Raw genomic sequence first — 19,308 nt, forward strand, 5'->3', positions numbered from 1 at the left:
AAATTTCAAACCGTAAATGCTCTTATATTCATCTTACATATCCATCACAGGTATAACATTTTAGCTTCTTATGTTCTTGTCATGTCATCTCCATATACATTTCTTTCTTTCTCTCTTTCTTTCTTTCTCTCTTTCTTAATTTTTACTGTTCCCAACATTTGCAATTTTTGTATTTCCTTTCTCCACTCTTCAGTAATCTGGAGTAAAGTGTGGTTTTACTGATAATTGTATTAGCACAAATGAATGTGGAAGACCATGGTATGGAGATGGTATGAGCAAGCTTTGTCAGGAAAGTGTAGGCATTTCTTAAACCTGGTACATCACTGAAAGAATGCTTGCCCTGTGACAAGCAGTTACTAAATGCAACTATTTGTGTACCTATTAAATGAGTTTTAAATCTCTCTGGCCTATTTCCTGTCATAGATGCTCAATCCTATAGTAGCCATACTTCTACTGTCCTCTCCAAGCTGCTGTCCATATACACAAGCTATCAGTTCTTCAGTGCTCTTACTATTGCTTGTTATTGTTCATCCTTGCTATAGCTCCAAATAATCCTCTTGCCATACTGCATTTTTTTTTTGAAAAATTACTTTAAAAGCCTTTTCTGAGGCTGAAAAAATGCTGTAGGCCATCTCATTGTAATGGTAGCATAGCCCTCCATCGGTATCTTTATCATAATTCTTAAGAATTTAGCATTCAATTCATATTAGGAATTAGGCTGGGATGTAGATGACATTTTACTTTGTCCAGTGTTTCTTTTTGCCAGTCCAAGCACATACAACCAGAACTGTTCAGTCACTCAACAAATAACAGAACAAATTTAGCTCCTCTGAAGGTTTAATCAGTGATGTGTTACACTACTGGAGAGAAACTCAGTGTTAAGATTTTCTTTTTGTTTGGTTGGTTGGATTTTTTTGTTGTTTTGCAAGCAAAGTTTTGGATCAAGTCCAGGCAATTGTAACGTATTGATTTTGTCCTAACCAATTGGCACAAATACTTCAGGATCCATGGAATAAGAAACTATTTCTTCCAGAAAATTCATTCTCAGAAACATTTCATTGTAACAAGTAATAGTTTTAATGTATCATTTTAAAACAAATAACCAAATCTGAGGTTATGCTATAACTGAAAGATTTTTAACACAAAAGTCGATTGTGCACAAATGGCAGAAGTATGACAGTGCTCTACTTTCTTAATCTCTGTTTTTACCTTAGAAGATATGAATCATGCTGTGACTGGTCCTTTGTTGCTAAATTTCTCTCCTCTTCAACTCTCAAGGCCTCGGCTTTGCAGTTCTCAACATTTTCAGTGACTAGGCCAGTTTCACATTGCATCAGTCCACCCACTTCCAAGAAAATGTTTTCAAAGGCTATGTGTACTTCTGAAAACATGAAGTCTGAGGCACCAGTGTTTTCTTTAAGAACTGATGAAAATAAAGTGTTAGTTATTAGAATCTGTGTGGTTTTACTTGATTTGGACATATCCCACAGAAGATTAAAAAATACTGAAAGATCATCCATTACCAGTGGATAATTTCCTGGACATTGAAATGCAAAAGATCCAAGAACATTCTGCAGCTCCTCAGAATTCTGTATGTGTGGGACTGTGCAGAGCTACAGATGTTTCCACTGCCACAGAAATCACTACAAACTGCCAGGGAATTTGGCCCAGATGTGCTATAGAATTACAGTGACCCTGGTAATAGTGAAACTTTAAGCAGCAAACACCAGATGTCCAGTAAAATAGTTAAAAATGAGATCCAAAGCATTTTTTTTTTACCACATCATCACAAACAAGTATGGAGTGAATAAGCTGAAAATCTCAAGTAGTGCTTCATTATTTGTCATCTCTAAGATGATTCTATGTGCTTGACTTGTTGCGATATAGTGCCATTTGAGGATAACATCTCATAAGAAAGCTACATTCCCAGAGGCTTAAATAATTTTGAAAAATTGATTAATTAGACAGGTATATATATTAAACAATACACAGTTGTATTTTTCTCCTTACCTCCTTTCTCTATTCATTTTCCTTGAAAAGTGATTCTGGCTGTGAGTGTGCTGTGCTGTCTTACAATAGCTTGCTGCAGACAGGATAAATGAACTGCTGTTAGTGCCAGCTAATGTAGTTCTACTTTGGCTCAAATGGTAGCAGACTCGAGCTGTGGTACCAGGGCTCCATGCACTGCCTCATTCTGTCTGGATATACATGGTAAATGTACTTTTCCTACAAAGTGCAAGTATTCATTACATTATAAGGCACTGCTTTATACTTTGTGGTTTGTGGAGGGGTCCATGTAGGGCAGACCCCAGAGACTATGGAAAACATTACATTTTTATTTCCACTCTATTGATTATTTATATATTATTTATTTTTAATATCCCCATTTGTAAGTTTTAGATATTCATTATCAGAACATACTTCAGCCATTTTTTAAGTGTCTAAATCAAAAAATCATTTCTGTTACAAACCCTGAATCAAAATGTACAATTCATGAAAGGTTGTTTGTGTTTGTCAGTGGCACAGATCTCCATTGAACAATAGACATATATTAGTATTCATTAGTTGGATTCCCTGTTTTTGCTTAAAGCCTGAATGTAGAGTACTCTGCTCAATCTGCCTCTGGAAAACTAATGGTACCAAGTTTTTTCACTTGGCATGGAGGTTATAGACTTCATAGATAAAAATAGTAGAAACATAGAAAGAAAGGACCATAGGTTAAAAAAAAGGCTTGAATGCTTAATTAAAAAAATTGAGGAATATGTAGTCTTTGAAAGCAAAGGGGTAGTTATGTCTTCCAAACTCTCTTAAAACTTCTTTGCAAAAGATGTGGTATAAACTCTATTAAAATAAAGAGCTCCATTACTCACTTTTACACAAGGAAGTGTAAAAATGTGTTTACTGAAAAGTATGTTCTTCCCTGGAAGGAAAACTCATCATAAACAAATCAGCACATCATGACAGAATGAAAGTTTAAGATAAGCTACTCTTTTCAGAAATACTGATGCTTAACAATTTATGAGTTCTCTAATTTTTTTATTTGTGCAGATTTTTAGATAATTTTCAGCTGGCCTCAGAGTCATCCTTGTTTGAATGTTCATAGCGCAAAAGGAGAACACAAGGCTGTTGTCTACACTGCTGAGTTTTGTGGGGTTTTTCACTGTATTGCCAGTTTTACATAGTTTCAGTACAAGATACTAAATTGTGTATTTCATTCTTGAACTGCAGACACACATTTTATTAAAAGCTCACTGACACTTAAGAAGTTTCCAGCATTTTTACCTTACAGCAAACTGAACGCTGTAGAAGAACCTACTGCTTTGTCTATCAATGTTGATCGAGTCAGATGCCTTTTTTTCAGACCATTGTCTGAGGATGCCCAGTGCTCCAAACAACTTTACCACGTTTCTTCTAGACCTGCTACGATTACAGTAGAAATCATTGCATTTGGAGCTCTCTGCTCACCCTTGCCTTGCAAAACTGTTTGTAGCACAGACTTTCTTGTCTTCCACTGCTCTTTTCTGGGGACAGATTTACAAGGAGGCTGTCCTTAACCCCAGCTGAAACAACATAAATGTGTTATGTCCTTGCTGGCTGTGATGACCATAGATAAGGTTTTCACGTTTCTAAATCAACTCTGTAGAATACCAGGCAATCATTTAGTCATGCCTAGTGTTTTTTAAATTGACTTTGTAATGTTTTTTGGTGATGGTGAACAGGGAGGTAACGTGCTTGCAAATTGCAATTACACTCAAATGTGAGATCATGGCAAACAATACTGTTGCAGAGCTGCAGCGGTAATCCCCAGCTAATCTGGTTGAGTTCTACATCCAGCTCAGAGCTGGTAACCGAGCAAGCCTTGTGGCATGTTTGTGAGCTACGCAGGAAAAACGATTCTCTTTTGGAAATGCAGAGAAAATTAGAGATCTAGAAGAAAATAAAATTTGATCCAAAATTACTTTCTTTTTGACATATTAATGGTTATAAAGGTACTATTATTTTAAGTCATAAAATGCAGAAAGGTTTGGCACAAAAAAATTCTTGCTATAGGCTGTAAAACAGAGTGTGTTGCATTTACTTGGATTGCTACATGTTCATTTTTTAAAGTAAAATATTTTGTACACTTTTAAAAGTAACTTAGGAGGGAGAGTCCATTTGTTATGTTTATTCAATGCTGAAGTGGCAAAATTTCTTTTCTGCAAAAGAATTCAAGTTGTAAGGTGTGCTGGATCAGAAGAGTATATTGAGAAAAAGAAAACATTTCAAAAGAGATGTTCAGGTCAAACCTGCTCAGGCAGGTCTGCTGCTCAAAGAACACATTGCAAGCTTTTATAAAAAATAAATAATCCAGTAGAAACTGCCACCTCACCAACACACAGATTTCATTACTTTTTGAGAGAGAATCTGTCAGGTTTCTTTGCAGATGTCTGTGCAGATGAGGAGACTGTTGGCAGGTGAGGCATGGCTACATAAAATAAGGGTAGACACTGAGTAATAAGTAGCAATAATATTAATTAGGATAAATAGGAATTAATAATAATTAGGAGAGCAACTTTTACACTGTTCTTCACACATCTGTCTTGCATGTTGATCTGGTATTTACATAAATCTGCATCACAATCTCGCAGCAGGTTTTTCATCAGTAACTATATTAAAGTACACCACTGGTTTAAAACTTTGCAAAACATGTTTCTAGAAGTCTAACAGTGAAATTTTAGTTGGAATCCTTTGGTAAATCTTCTTTGTTTCTCAGTCATTTAACCTTACATTGCTTGTCCTTTTCCTCTTTGAGAATCTCAGAGTGAAAGTTATTATGGTGAAGGTTATCACATGACATCATAGTGCTTTATGTTATAAATTGTGTGAGAAGGACAAGATAAAGAAGTCCCACATTATACTGTGAGACTATTATAGTACTGAAGGTGGAATCTGTTTGGAAGCATTGCTGCATATGAACTCAAACAGGAGCTTTCATGTTTAAAATGCATTATGATTTAAAAAAAAAAAACCATTCAGTATTAACTATCTACTCTATTTGTTCTTGGGTTGGAGTAACAGTAAGGAAAATGTATTAACCCATATGGTATTTTTAGGGCATTTTAAGTGCATGAAGAAGAGGAGGGAGTTGCTACTGCATCTGTAATGCAGATCTTCATATGACAGAGTGTAGCCTACCCTGGAATAAGCTGTCTGGAACAAGGTACTGGAGTTTGGTTTCACATCTGTGCCCTCACTGTATCACACTGGCACTGCATGATGGCACTCTAGTGGATGAAAAGATCTGTGACACTGTCTCTGTGCTTAGGGAAAGTCCCTGTACCTAGGGACAGTAAATGTTATAGTTTCTTACAATAATGTAAGAATTCTGTGCTTTTCAAGGAATAATTTTCTTGCTCCCAAGTACTTAAGATCTTTCTAATGACTTCCTTATAACAGAATCCCATTTTAGCAACACACACATATATTGTGTCTGTCTTTAGGTAGGTAACTGTCATTCATTCGAGTTTCCTCACACATCTGTGTAGTAATACCTTTCACTCCTGTGATACATCTAGATACCACAGGTGGAAATTCAAGTGCCAGTTCATGGTGCTATTCACTACCTAAGCAGTGCTACAAATTCTGCACACTTTAAACTCAGCATATATAGGACTTCTGCTGTCTACTGGTGCAACTAGCAACAATATTGTAAAGGTACTGTAAAGGAAGTAAGAAAAGTATCCCAAAGGTCAAGATGCTAAAAATGAAGTAAATTTAATTATTATGTACATGTTTGTATATATTTAATGATGCCCTATTCTCTTTAAGGTTAAAAAGAACTGTTTTGAGATTTTTTTCAGAACTGGGAAAAAAATGCATGTTTTTTTAGTTTGCTAAAGCTAAACAAAACCATATCAAACTATATGAACTATATAAACTATAAAACTATATAAACCATATAAAACTATATAAAACCACTTCTGACCTAGTTTTACTTTAGACTTTGGAAGATGGATGTGTTTATGGATTCAAATAATTGCAGACAAAATTTTGCACCTGCAGTTATGGTTGCCTGCAGTTCAGTTCAGTTTAAGTATCTACATCACTGATTGCATCTGTAAGTTAAAAACATCTAACTAATCTAAATTACAAGCGCAAATAATTGCAGGTGCAAAACTCATACCAATACAAAATGATCTCTGAAAGTTAGTCTTCAGAATCTCATTGTAAGTTATTCACTGTATCATGAACCTGAAGTCCTCTTGGGAGAGTCACTAATCTGTATAATGACACTGAAAGCCTCTTGAATCTCATATTTAACTAGCAGATGGGAAAGAATACATGGAGTCATATAACTCCCTAGGGATTACGCATGTGGATATTGAAGAGTATAACTTATTCCAATGAAGGATAACATTGACTTGCAATCAAAAGTTTCCTTCCTGAACCACATTTTTTCTGATGAAATTAAAACAACTTAATGTTGTATTTTTATGAAGTCACAACCAATTTAAGTAAGACACATTTCCAGGGCAGGCACAAAAATTTTGCTCATCTCATGATTTTTCATTTAATGAATCACAGCATCAGTTTAACAGAGAAATACTGCCAGTTTTCCATAAAACACATCTAAATACCCTCTTTGTGATTTTCTTTTTTTTAGTATCTGGTATAGATTTCTAAGCACACATCCCCAGAAGTCTTTCTTTTTTTTTTTTTCCTCTGGTACTAAAACTAGAACTCATTTTCTTATATTCTTTAACTTCAATAGACATAGGTGTGGAGCTACTTTAACACAGTGACTGCTTCCTGTCATACCAGTTACGGCAGTACTGTTGGCAAAAAGAGAAAAAAACCCCATAAACTCTCTTCTAGTGTTTGAACAACTAAAACTTCTGTACAAATGAAACAGTCTGCCAGTTCTGACAATCCAAAATGCAATGAAGAATTTTTCTGTTTCAGAAGCTCTAGGCAAAGCTGTTTTGGCATGCCTGTAGCTTGTTCCTCTTGCAAACAAAGGGGCAGCTAGATGGAAAGTCTTTGGGGGAAGAAATGCTGTCAGTTATAAGAAATGAGACATGTAGACCCATTCTACAGCCCAGCTAGTGATTACATGCAGGTAATTTTGTAAAAGACCAGACCAGCTGCCAGTGATAATAACGCTGCCGTTTGCGCTGATTTCAACAGGAATTACATCAAACAGACCAGCTTAAGGCTTCTTAGAAGCATGGGCCAAACTGGTATTTTGTTCATTGGTATTGGAACCAGACTACGAGAGAAGCATTCAGCAGGCACAGGCAGTGGTGTCAGGAAGCCCTGCGGAGCGAGTGCTGCTGCTCCTGTGCTGGGCTGGCAGCAGTATGAGCGAGCAGAGTGTGCTGCTCCTGCCTCGCCACCCACCAGCATCACCATCTTCTCAGGCACCCCAATAACTCCCTTAGCAGCAGTGTCCACCCAGCTTCACAGGCTCCTGGCACTTGCAGAGAAAGTGGTGGTGTAAGCATATCCACATTTTTAAAAATCTAATTTAATTTAATTCACATTAATCTATTCTAACCTATTTTAACCTATAATTAATCTACTCAAGCAGTACACGGTAACAGTGTACCACTCAAATGATTAGTTTCTAATTATCCTTGGGTAAAAATATTCAGAAAAATATGTCGTTTTTGCACACACAGGAATCTGTTGAGGCTATGTTGTGTATTAGAGTGCAAGGCTACACCTTCCCCTTCCTAGATTATTTTTTCTTACATTCTTGGGTATGGTAAAACACAGAAAGCATGTGAAAAACATGTTTTATAGAAATAAAAATGTATATAAAAGTAAAAAAGGCAATCATTTGAATAGAAATAAATTTTAACAAAGATCCCTTTATTTACTCTTTTGTTGCCATAGACACAGTAAGGAAGGAGGTTTCATCTTCCCCTTTCTTGAGGAATTTATATTTAAGCGTGTCCTGTAACTCACATAAATTTAGAATACAGCTTTCTAAGCCAAAAAATTAGCAAGGATTTTGACTGAGAGATTGAGAGGTGATTAAAACTCATGGATGAAAGACTCATTTCTCAATAAGAATAACAGTCACATGGATGATGGATTGTAATAACTTCATAATCTGACCCACATGCAGTAAATACATTGATGAGTGTCATTTTGAATAAGTGAGGTAGATTGATGCTGATTATTAATCCATTTTTTGGCCAGTCTGATTGTTTCTGAGCCAGTTTCTCCACTGTTTAGTACTTTCCTGAATTATCTTAATAGCTTTCACCAACAGTCTCTTCCTTTCTAGCTAGTCACTTTTCATACTCCATGTTGTCTTAACTTATTTGAGGGATTTCTTTCATTGATTTGTCTGCTTCTAGTATACTTATAGCTGGACACTTGGTCTTCTTTCAGCATATAGTATAATGTGTTACTAGAGGCACATGGTAACATTATTCTGTATTACATTTACTTGCCGCAAAAAAATTTATGTTTTTCCTTAATTCCCGTGTGTTGCAATGAAAGCTCAGTGGAAAAAAAAAGTGAAATATGGTATGAAAATAAGGACCTAGTATTTAGTAATTAGTATCGGTGTCTAAAAGGGCAGATATCAAGGAATGGTGTGGCCAGCAGGACTAGGGCAGTGATTCTGCCCCTGTACTCGGCACTAGTTAGGCCAGACCTTGTGTACTGTGTCTAGTTCTGGGCCCCTCAGTTTAGGAAGGTGCTGGAGAGTGTCCAAAGAAGGGCAACCAGGCTGGTGAAGGGACTGGAGCACAGGGTCTATGAGGAGTGGCTGAGGGAGCTGGGGTTGTTTAGCCTGGAGAAGAGGAGGCTCAGAGGAGACCTCATCACTCTCTACAACTACCTGAAAGGAGCTTGTAGCCAGTTGGGGTTGGTCCTTTCTCCCAGGCAATCAGCAGTCTTAAGAGGGCGCAGTCTTAAGTTGTGCCAGGGGAGGTTTAAGTTAAACATTAGAAAGAAATTCTTTACAGAGAGAGTGATCAGACATTGGAATGGGCTGTCCGGGGGAGTGGTGGAGTCACTGTCCTTGGAGGTATATAAGAAGAGACTGGATGTGGCACTTAGTGCCATGGTCTAGTTGACAGGGTGATGTTGAGTCATGAGTTGGACTTGAGGATCTCAGAAGTCTTTTCCAGCCTGATTGATTCTGTAATTCTTTGATATCTGTATAGCAGACACAGAATAAATAAAGAAATACATTTGCCTAATAGAAATTCAGAAACCTGCTTAGCTGTGTCATTGATAGTTTTATATAATTCTGTAGAGATGTGTATTTAACATTTGCAGTAGGGTAATATACATAACATACTTCACAAGAACAGAAAAGGCTATTTGGAGAGCACAAAAGTTTCCAAGCCTGGTTTTCTGTGAACTTGTCAAACCTCTGATATCTTTTCAGTGATGCCAAACTCTGTGCCACTTGTCTCAGAATGACACCCAGCCTCCTCTATATCATACCTCTTCAGCTGGGCAAAAGGTTGCAGATCCTGTGATTGAGGGTGGACTACATGCGTGCACTGGTTAGTGACTCACAGTCACTAACATACATGGCTAAATATGTCCCTTTTTTTCCAGTTGTAGGTACTAATTTGTACCTGCTTTTACTAAGTACTTCTGGGAATTTTAAACTTCCTATATCTCCAGCTAGGACAACACAAAGATCATATCACAATAATAGCTATGTTAAAGTAATATTGCCCTGTTTTCAATTGTTTACTTTCTGTTAATAATAAATTTACAATATGCTACATACCATGAAATTAAAAGGTACCTTTTTTCTAGTATAAATGAAACTCTAAGCAAATTTCATTATATTTAGACGTATTTTCTTCCTCGTTTTGAAGAACACCCATCTTTTTACCAATCATGTCTTCGAAATTACTTCCCTTTGTTGAAATAAAACATTTTGTAAAATCAGAAAGTTGTGCATTTGTTTAATGTAAGTGATGTGGTCATGAAACCCAGGTCTTTTATTTATACTTGGGATAACACAGAGGTAATGAAAGCAGAATTGGACCTAAGAGGTTTTTGTTTCAATTATAAAACAATGTGGGTAAGTGCCTTGGATTTGACAGCAATAGAAGAAAGGGAATGTTGTGCTTATGCCTTCAATCAGCTTTATTAGATCCTTAAAGGGAAAATTATGTGAAAGACACAAGAAGAAAACAACGAGAGCAAGATCCCAATTTCAGTATAATTTGGAGAAAATAACTGATTTAGGTTGGTCATCTTGCCAGAGTGAATGAGTCAAGGCTTCCAAACAAGAAATGGAAACCAGAAGGATGGGGAAAGCCGGAAAGTACAAATAGAGAAGATATGATTGACTGCAGTGATTCAAAATCAACTGCTGCAAAGATGAGTTTGGGCTCTTGCCCAGAATACAATTGAATGGTGATGTTCATTTAGACCCTTAATGCTGAAACAAAATAAGATGTAGCTGTTTCTGTTATAAATTTATTTGTTCTTTCCAATGTCTCTAGCAAGGGATATGATGTCATGTCCTTTCTCTTCTATTACACCCTGCAGTGATTGCTCCTGCTACTGCTGTTCCATAATTTTTCTGAAGCAGTTTTCTGAAGGAAGGCCTGAATCCAGGTGATGATATCTTTCAGATGTGAAGCATCATCACCATTCATTAGTTGCCTTTGAAAAATTTTATACACTGTGAGCAAGTAGGCTAACTCAGTGTTGTTGACCAAGCAAAAGAGAAGTATAACATCACTGTGTGTGTATGTACTTTCTGACTGGCAAAGTCATTCAAGTTTTTGTTATTATCATGCTAGTTTTTCAAAATTAGGTAAATAGTTCACTCTGCAAAAATTTCAAATAATTGTATCTCTAATGAGCACAATTTGTAAAGCATTATTTGGAAAAGTTGGGGGCAGCTGCTGGACCTCCACCTCAGGCACAAGACGTTCTAAAAGAGACTAAGCTTTATGCAAAAAATTAGTCAGGTCACAATAGGCAGTGATGAGATGGGATTGTCTTCTACTTCCTCCTTTCCTTTATTTCTTTCATCTCACTGGCTATGCTTACTAACCTTTTTTCTGTTTCTATTTCAAATCAGGAAGGAGAAAAAACCTAAACCACAGTTCATAATTAAATACTGAGCTAGTTCTTACCATGTTTACTGAATTACATATTGCATATATGGTTGTATATCCTCTAAGTTTTCATGTGTTTTTAGATTTCTAAACTTAATATGTTCCATAGGAATAGACCTTAACTCCTTCCTGTCTGTTTTTCATGATGAGATTTGCCTCCACAGTGGAAAGGAGGAGTAAAGCATTGCAACCCATTTACAGATCCCTTCACATTTTAGGGATTAATAGAGCCATGAATATAGTTGCTTGCCTCTGTGGATTCTCCTGGTTCAAAATTGAGATTCCTCCAGTAGAAAATCTTCAGTGACAACCTTACAGCTACAATATGCAGATCAACCTGAGGTGACATGCACAGTGATATCTTTGCACAGGTATCTTGGCTGCAGAATGGCTGACCTGGTAAAGAGGGCTTTGAACCAGGAGCCACAAGGGAGAAAGTTACTGCAGCTCTGAGGGAGCGATGCACAGGCTGACAAGCAAAGTGCCTGGGGTGATGTGAACAAGGAGAAACACAAAATGAATAAAATAGGACTCAGCTGGGGTCACCTCAAGAATTTGCATGTACATGAGAAAGTCTCTCCAAAGTGCCTGCATACTTAAGCACACAACGTGGGACATAAACATGAGGAGTTAGGAGTCTGTGTGCAGCTTCAGGGGTAGGATTTTGCTGGGATTCCAGAGATGTAGTAGGTGGACTGGAATGCTGCAGTGGAGGAATACAGACAGGAAGAAAAGGAGAGAGCAACTGAAGTACATGGAGCTCTGCACAAGGATGAATGATGAGAGCTTATGGTAACGATTAAAGAGCAGACTTACAGTGGTGACTTGGTACCAAGCGTCTCCTATGGGCTGCCTGACCAAGAAGAACAAGCAGATGAGACCCTGTACAGACAGACAGAAGCAGCCTCCTCCTCCAGACCCTGATCCTCATGGGTACTTCAATCCTCTGATACCTCCTAGAGGAGCAAGGCATAAGCAATCCAGCAGGTTACTTAAGAGCATTAATGATAACACAAGAGTCAGTGAGGAGAGGTGTTCTACTGGAGCTCTAACACAAAAACGAGGAAGGCCTCAGTGGAGTGAAGGTCAAATGAAGCCTTGATTATTGTGATGAGATGGTGCAGTTCAGGAACCTGAGAAGAGGGAACAAGGTAAAAAGCAAGTTCACAGCCCTAGACTTCAGAACAGACTGTAACGTCTTAACGAATCTGCATGGAAAAGTCCCCAGTAAAGGGCTCTGGAGGGAAGAGGGGTTCAGAAAACCTGGATAGTATTCAAGGATCACCTCCATTCAAGAGAAGTCCCAGCATGCAGGAAGTCAGGCAAAAACCCCAAGAGACCTGTGAGGTTGAACAAGGAGCTCCTGGCAAAATTCAGTCATTAAAAAGGAGCATGCAGAAGGTGGAAGCAGGTAACATGGGAGGAGTGTAGAAATAGCCTGGGCATGCAGAGACATGGTTAGGAAAGCCAAAGCACACTTAGAGCTGAACTTGGTACGGGATGTCAAGAGCAACAAGAAAGGTTTCTGTAAGTATCTACTGAGGTGGGTTGAAAACCGGCTGAACAACCAGAACCAGAGGGTGGTGTTCAGTGGTACGAAGTCTGACCGGAGGCCCCTAACTAGCAGTGTATCCCAGCAGTCAGTACTGGATCCAATTCTGTTCAATATCTTCATTAATCTTCTGAATGATAGGACAGAGCGTACGTCAGAAAGTTTGCCGATGATACAAACTTGGGAGGAGTGGCTGGTATATGAGAAGGTTGTACTGCCAGTCAGGTGAAGTTTGACATACTGGAGAAATGGTCTGACGGGAACATTATGAAGTTTAACAAGGGGAAGTGTGAAGTCCCACACATGGGGAAAAATAATCCCATGCACCAGTTTTATACTGGGGACCAACCTGCTGGAAAGCAGATTTGCAGAAAAGGACCTGCAGGTCCTTGTGGACACCAAGTTGAGCATGAGCCAACAATATGTCCTGCAACCAAAGGGACTACTCAGCACTGGTGAGGCCACACTTGGAACGCTGGGTCATTCTGGACTCCTCAGTACAAGAGGGACATGGACATAACACAGAGAGTTCAGTTGAAGGGCTGCTAAGATGATTAAAGGACTGCAGCGTATGCGAAAAGACTGCAACGGGACTGTTCTGTTTGGAGGAGGGAAGGCTCAAGTGGGGATCTGATCAGTGCGCATGAGTACCCAAAGAGAGGGTGTTAAAAGGATGAAGCCAGGCTCTTTTCAGTGGTGCTCAGTGACAGGACCAGAGGCAATGGATACAAACTGAAGTGCAAAGGAGTTAAAGTGAACATCAGGAAACATGTTTTTACTGTGAGGGTGACTGTGCATAGGCTGCCCAGAGAGGTTGTGGGATTTACCTCCTTGAAGATACTCAAAAGCTGTCTAGTCATGGTCCTGGACTCTAGATGGCCCTTCTTGAGCAAGAGGTTGGACCAAGTCATCTCCAGAGGTCCCTTCCATCCTCAGCTGTTCTGCGATTCAGAAGAAATGGATAATTGCATTTTATATTTTCAGTTCCCATTTCTCTAGAACTTTCAAATAATCCACTACCTGGTGTGATGATCATCTCAATCACTGGTATTCTGACACTGAGCTGGGATAGAATGCTGGATCACTCTTTAAAAGTGACCACCTGTCCCATAGGATTGCTGAGATGGCAAATCTATTGCTTGAATTCCTGTAATATCCTTCTGTTTCACATTCTCTCTGAAAAGCTTTTCCTGAGATGCCCAGAGACCATGGGAATGTTGCACAGTTTATATATGCAGTAGCTGCATACATTTTGAGTATACAAAAAGGCAACCTGGAAAAGGAACCTGTCCTGCTGTGTAAGGATAGGTAATGCAGCTGTGTGTTTTTAGAACTGAACTGTTGCTTTACACTGCATATTTCTCTGCTTATGTACCTCTTACATAAATCTGGACCGAGGTTGGGTCTCATGTTTTATAGTCAGAGTTACACCTGTGAGCAGAGCAGTGGAGGGCTTTTCATTTTCCAATTCCAATCATGCGGAGTACTAGAAATTCCAAAGAGGATGCCTGTTGTAGATATGCTTACAGGGGTTTAGACTGAGCTGAAAGGAATAAAGTGTTTATAGGGATCTGCGTTCTTGTAGCTGATCCTACTTGGACCTCCGTTTCAGTTTGAACTCACATTAAAATGTATGGATCTCATGCTTGAAGTTATTTGATTTTTCAATAGCTTGCTGAATCAGCAATATGCTCTGAATATGTTTGAATCTGAAAGACTAAGGCTGCGCCAGTACTAAGAATAAAGACCAATAGCAGGCTGGATGGGGGTTCCCAGCTTATGGCAGGGAGGTTGGAACTAGAAGATCTTTAATGTCCCTTCCAACCCAAATCTTTCTATTATTCTCTGTTTCTATGGATCCATGTTAGATACATATCCATAACTATATCCATATCTATATTAATAGATACATACATACATATAATTATTTATGTGTGGAAGGTGAGACTGGGGAGATTCAAACATCTGATGACTCAACTGAAGTCCTTAAGTCCCAAGGACTTTCATTATTTTGTCATGAAACTATAATTATATAAAATGCTCAAAGTATCCTTTTATCATGGGCTGGAGTTCATAACTTGCTTACTTCAAAACAAGGATAAGCAAGATTTCCTCTCTGGAACATCTTTCAAGGCCTAAATTATGTCATTGATATTGGAGAAGCTTAAGAAAAGAACTCCAGGAAAGCACTGAAAGAAGGGAGGGAAAAATGGTATAGCATTTGTGGTATTTTACATTCATGTGGGGAACATGAATTTAGTTGCTTTCCTTTGGTATTCACAAACTAAATATAGGAGAATCTATTGATGTAATGACTCTTACACATTCTGCAAAAATATTCCAAATAGTAGGTTGCTCTGGAAAGGTTAATCATCACATCCTAACAGTATCACCTTTCAACATTTTAGAAAGACACAAATGCTTTCCTTTAAGAAGTGATTTTTTTGTAGGCAGAATCCTCTTAAAGTCCTCAATAAATGTGTATAAGCTGAAGATTAATAATTTCCAACCAGATATGCTCTTGTCAGATAGTAAGGTACCTTATGGTCTTAAGCTAAGATCAGAGAATCAGATTAGATACCTGAAAAAGACTTTTTCACTGTTAGGGTGGCCAGCCATGGAAATAGGTTTCCCAGGAAGGTGGTGGACTCAACGTCCCTGGAGATGTTCAAGAGGCATCTGGATCTGGCACTGGGTGATACGGTTTAGGGATTACAGTGGTAGTTCTGGCTTGGACTGGATGACTTTGAAGGTTTCTTACAACCTTGATGATTCTATGATTTTTTGATTCTTCTTGGTGATTCCATTAGATCCCTTTCTGAACTCTCCCCATGCACTATCCAGGTTAGTGTGAAGACCTAGCAGACAAGAACTACGTCTATTTTTACCTCATATGAGGATTTTGAGAACCTGTCATTTAAAACATTCCTAAGGCACAGCATTATGCATCTCTATTGGTCTTGTAATCAGAGCTCAGGCTGCATGCAAATGCCATGTGTGTTTGCAACAGGCTGTATATCTGTATCTATGGATAGATAGATATAAAACTGAGATTATGTGAAGTTGCAGTAAGTAGACCTTTGGCTTCAGGCCAGCTCCAAAAGTCAGCAGCTACTGTAAAATCCTTAGGTGTTAATAGAGCCAGACCAAGAGAGGGACAAAGACCCGAGTGACTGCAGTGGCAAGATAATGCCCAAATGTGTTTTCCAAGGTGAAGTACATACATTCTGTTATGGCTCTGTGAATAGCTAACTTTATGTTAAAACTAAGTTACCAGAAAAAAACTTCATACATTTTGAGACATGGTTAAAACTAAACTTTAAAAGGCATCTTACCCTAGCATCTGAACATGAGTATGCAGGGGTTTTATGTGCAACTTGCTGGAGTCACAGTTTTTTCCAAATCTGTATTTTGTGACTTCAGTTTTTAATATTATCATTGCTGTGTCAAGAAAATTAAAACAATTAAATAATACTTCCTTTTCATTGTCAAAACTGTTCCTCTCCTTTTAAATAAAATTTCTTGTCTACTCAGAAAAAATGGACTTAATTATTATATATTCATTTCTGAGTTCTTTATATCATCTCACCAGCACATGGTATTATTGGTATCACATTAGTTACTTAGCAAGTAAGCAGAGAGTATCGTTATTTGTCTTTATGCCTGAAAATGCTGAAAATTTAGTTGTTTTACTCAAAAGTGAAAATAAAATTGGCAGTATGATAATGATATGGTTTTTATCCATACAAAAATAATTTCTTTTCTTTTATTTGATAGATTACTTGGCTTCTACAAAGGAATATTTCCTCCTGTCTTGGCTGAGACACCCAAAAGGGCGGTGAAGGTAAAAATCCCAAGCTTCCTCCTTTAAAAATATAAGTAGGGACAGTGGCAGCTGTAAACCATTTTAATTATCCCCTGATGATTGAAATTGGAATCTTAAACTTATTTGGCATATTAATCCTCTGATTTTTACTAGGAGGGAACTTTCCTGTTGATAGTACAATTAAAACTATCCTTGATTAAGGAGTGCAGGATAAGGATCTTATATGCTAAGCTATTTTTGACCTGTATATCTAATGTTACAGGAAAAAATTGCAATTATTCTATATTGTCAAAAAATTAAGAAAATAGTTTAAGTGTTATTTTAACCTCATAATTTCCTCTAGTTTAGATATTTTCTTATACTGAGAATGCCTAGCAACTTGCAAAACAACTAATAGCTTAATAAATTAACACAAAAAGCCATTAAAGAAGCCACTAAGAAATACTTACTCAGTAACTTGAAGTAGTATATCTGTAGGTGGGAAATGCTGCCCAGAGTTTTCTTGTGCTCCAAAGAGTACTCTACTCCATACTCTTACTTTTTAACAGATTGAAGACAGTAATAGATTCAATTCCTCATTGTGCAAAGAACGTTTTACTCCAACTCTCTCACAGTTGAACTAGGTGTTAGCATACCAAAGTGTATTTGCTGTCAAATGCTGATCTGATTTCCTTTTATTATCCTTTATTTTGATTTGTTGAGCATGATTTTAATAACATTCCTAAGCAAAATACTTTAATACATCAATTTTTTGAGTCATCATGAAACATTTTTAATTAAAACCTAGTTATTAAACACGTCATCTTAAAGTTCTAAATTTATCAAAGCATCAATTGTGTTAAGAGCAAATGTTTCTTTGCCTTTTGCTTCAGAACTTTGAAGTTTCCATAGTTACACCAAATGTGTCTAAAAGCAGTTATTATACAGAACGTCTTGATTTTTCTTTCTTTCTTTTTTGGTTTCTTTCTTAAAAGGTTGCATATGATTCTGGTCCTTAGTCTGCAATTAATCATTCACATTCCAATTCCTTTACAGAAGAATAATATTTGTATAAAGTGACAGGATGTGACCTTGTAACAGAATCCTAAAGAAGTTCTGGTAGTATCATCTTCATGTTTGAATTGGCATCTTAGATGCAAGTGACATATGTCACCTACCTCAAAAATATTTAATAAAACTAAGAAAAACAAAGTCCTATTTAATAGCAAAGTGGCAGTAAAGAATAGATATACGATATTTAGAAGATTCCTAATAACTTGTTTTCTTTATCTTGTAATGTTTCATCAGTCTCTCCCTTTCATTTTCTTTGAAACAGAAAGAAGTAAATCTGTGCTTTTGAGATCCCAGCATATATTTAGTTAAAATACTAACCCAGGTTTGATTTCTCCTGAGCCATTCAAAAATCTCAAATCACTTTTTCTTGCTCAAATTGATTAAATTGGCTTAAACTGCACAATATTCAATATAAACATAGAATCATAGAAAGATGTAACTTGGGAGGGATCTCTGGTGGTCATCTGGTGAGCCTCCTGCTCAAAGCAGGGCTGACTTCATGGTTAGATCACATTGTTCAAATACCTTGTCTAGTAGAGTTGTGAAAATATTCAAGGATGGAGATTGCAGCCTCTCTGTGCTCCTGCTCCAGTTCTTAGTTGCTTTCACTGTGAAGAATTTTACCTTCTATCCAATCCAAATTATATACAAATTATCCTATTGCAACTTTTGCCTATTGCCTCTCATGCTCCTGTTGTCAGCCTCTGAGAAAGCCCAGCTTTGTCTTCTGTGTAACCCTTAGATGATGGAAGACAGAAATAAGATCATCTCAGCCTTCTTCTCTCCAGGCTAAACAGACAGTTCTCTCATTCTCTCAACCTCTTGTACATCTTAAGCTCACAGTTCCTTTAATGTCTTACTGATGCTCCCTTAGTGGGGTGCTTTCTACCTAACTCTTGGACATGCAATCATGAGAATCAGGTTTAAATGGGGGGAGAGAGGAAGGGGTGTTAATTAAATAGTTTAATTCTTTGATTATTTACACTATTCCTTGAAATTTAATGCCATTCCAAGGACATCAGGATGACTTTAGGTTACCTTGAGACATCAGCTGTATTCTACATTAGAAGAATTCAGTAACAGAGTAAGGCAGGACAGTAATGTCCTTGTAAGAACCTGGATATTGAAGGAATTCAGTGTGAGACTTTATATGCCAGTTCAATTTCTAACATCCAAAGTGGAGTTTGCACCCATGCTCTGATCTGAAGAGAATCCATCCTGTCTCAAATTTCCGCTAACCTTGTTTGGCTATGACCCAAAGGAAAAGTCACAGCTTCCTTTGGCCCACTCTCCACCCTTTATTTTTCTAGTAGTTTTCCTCATCTTAACAGGCCTCAAGCTATCCCTTCTCCACTGCCAAACTGACCAGTGCGATTTAGAGGAAGACTACAATCAGGCCAATGATTTTGAGACTTGAGAAAGCACAAAAGGCAGAGAGGCAATTTATAGGTTCCAGTAGTCTTGCTTTGTGTTCGTAATGAACTTTTTGGAAAATGTCTAGTTACAGTGTCATAAAAGTGTATAGAGAATGGAAAAGGGAGCTTTTGTACTAAGAAGAAATGTACCTGTGCTACTGGAACCTTGGATTTATCTGGTGTGTATATTTGCAAATAAAAATACAGCTACTAAAACGAAGTTATTTAGCCCCGGTTTTCCAGTTAAGTGTTGAAGATACAGCTTCATTTTTAGTGAACTCTATTCTCATGTTTGTCTTGCTATTTCTTTTTTTCTCTCCTTTTATTTCCCTCCTAAAAAGAAAGCTGGTATTTCTGGAAGATGAA

The 19,308-nt window shown here is 37.6% G+C and overlaps 1 protein-coding gene across 1 annotated transcript in view; it reads left to right on the forward strand.

Moving 5' to 3' along the window:
• The window catches only part of SLC25A21 (solute carrier family 25 member 21), a 236,484-nt gene that overhangs the window by 194,249 nt on the left and 22,927 nt on the right, over positions 1–19,308 (forward strand). Inside the window, 1 exon segment of the mRNA XM_050335786.1 lies at positions 16,426–16,492. Coding sequence (XP_050191743.1) covers positions 16,426–16,492 — 67 coding nt within the window.

Source organism: Myiozetetes cayanensis, unplaced genomic scaffold, assembly GCF_022539395.1.
Source record: "Myiozetetes cayanensis isolate MyiCay16 unplaced genomic scaffold, myiCay2020 scf6-25, whole genome shotgun sequence".
NCBI lineage: Eukaryota > Metazoa > Chordata > Aves > Passeriformes > Tyrannidae > Myiozetetes > Myiozetetes cayanensis.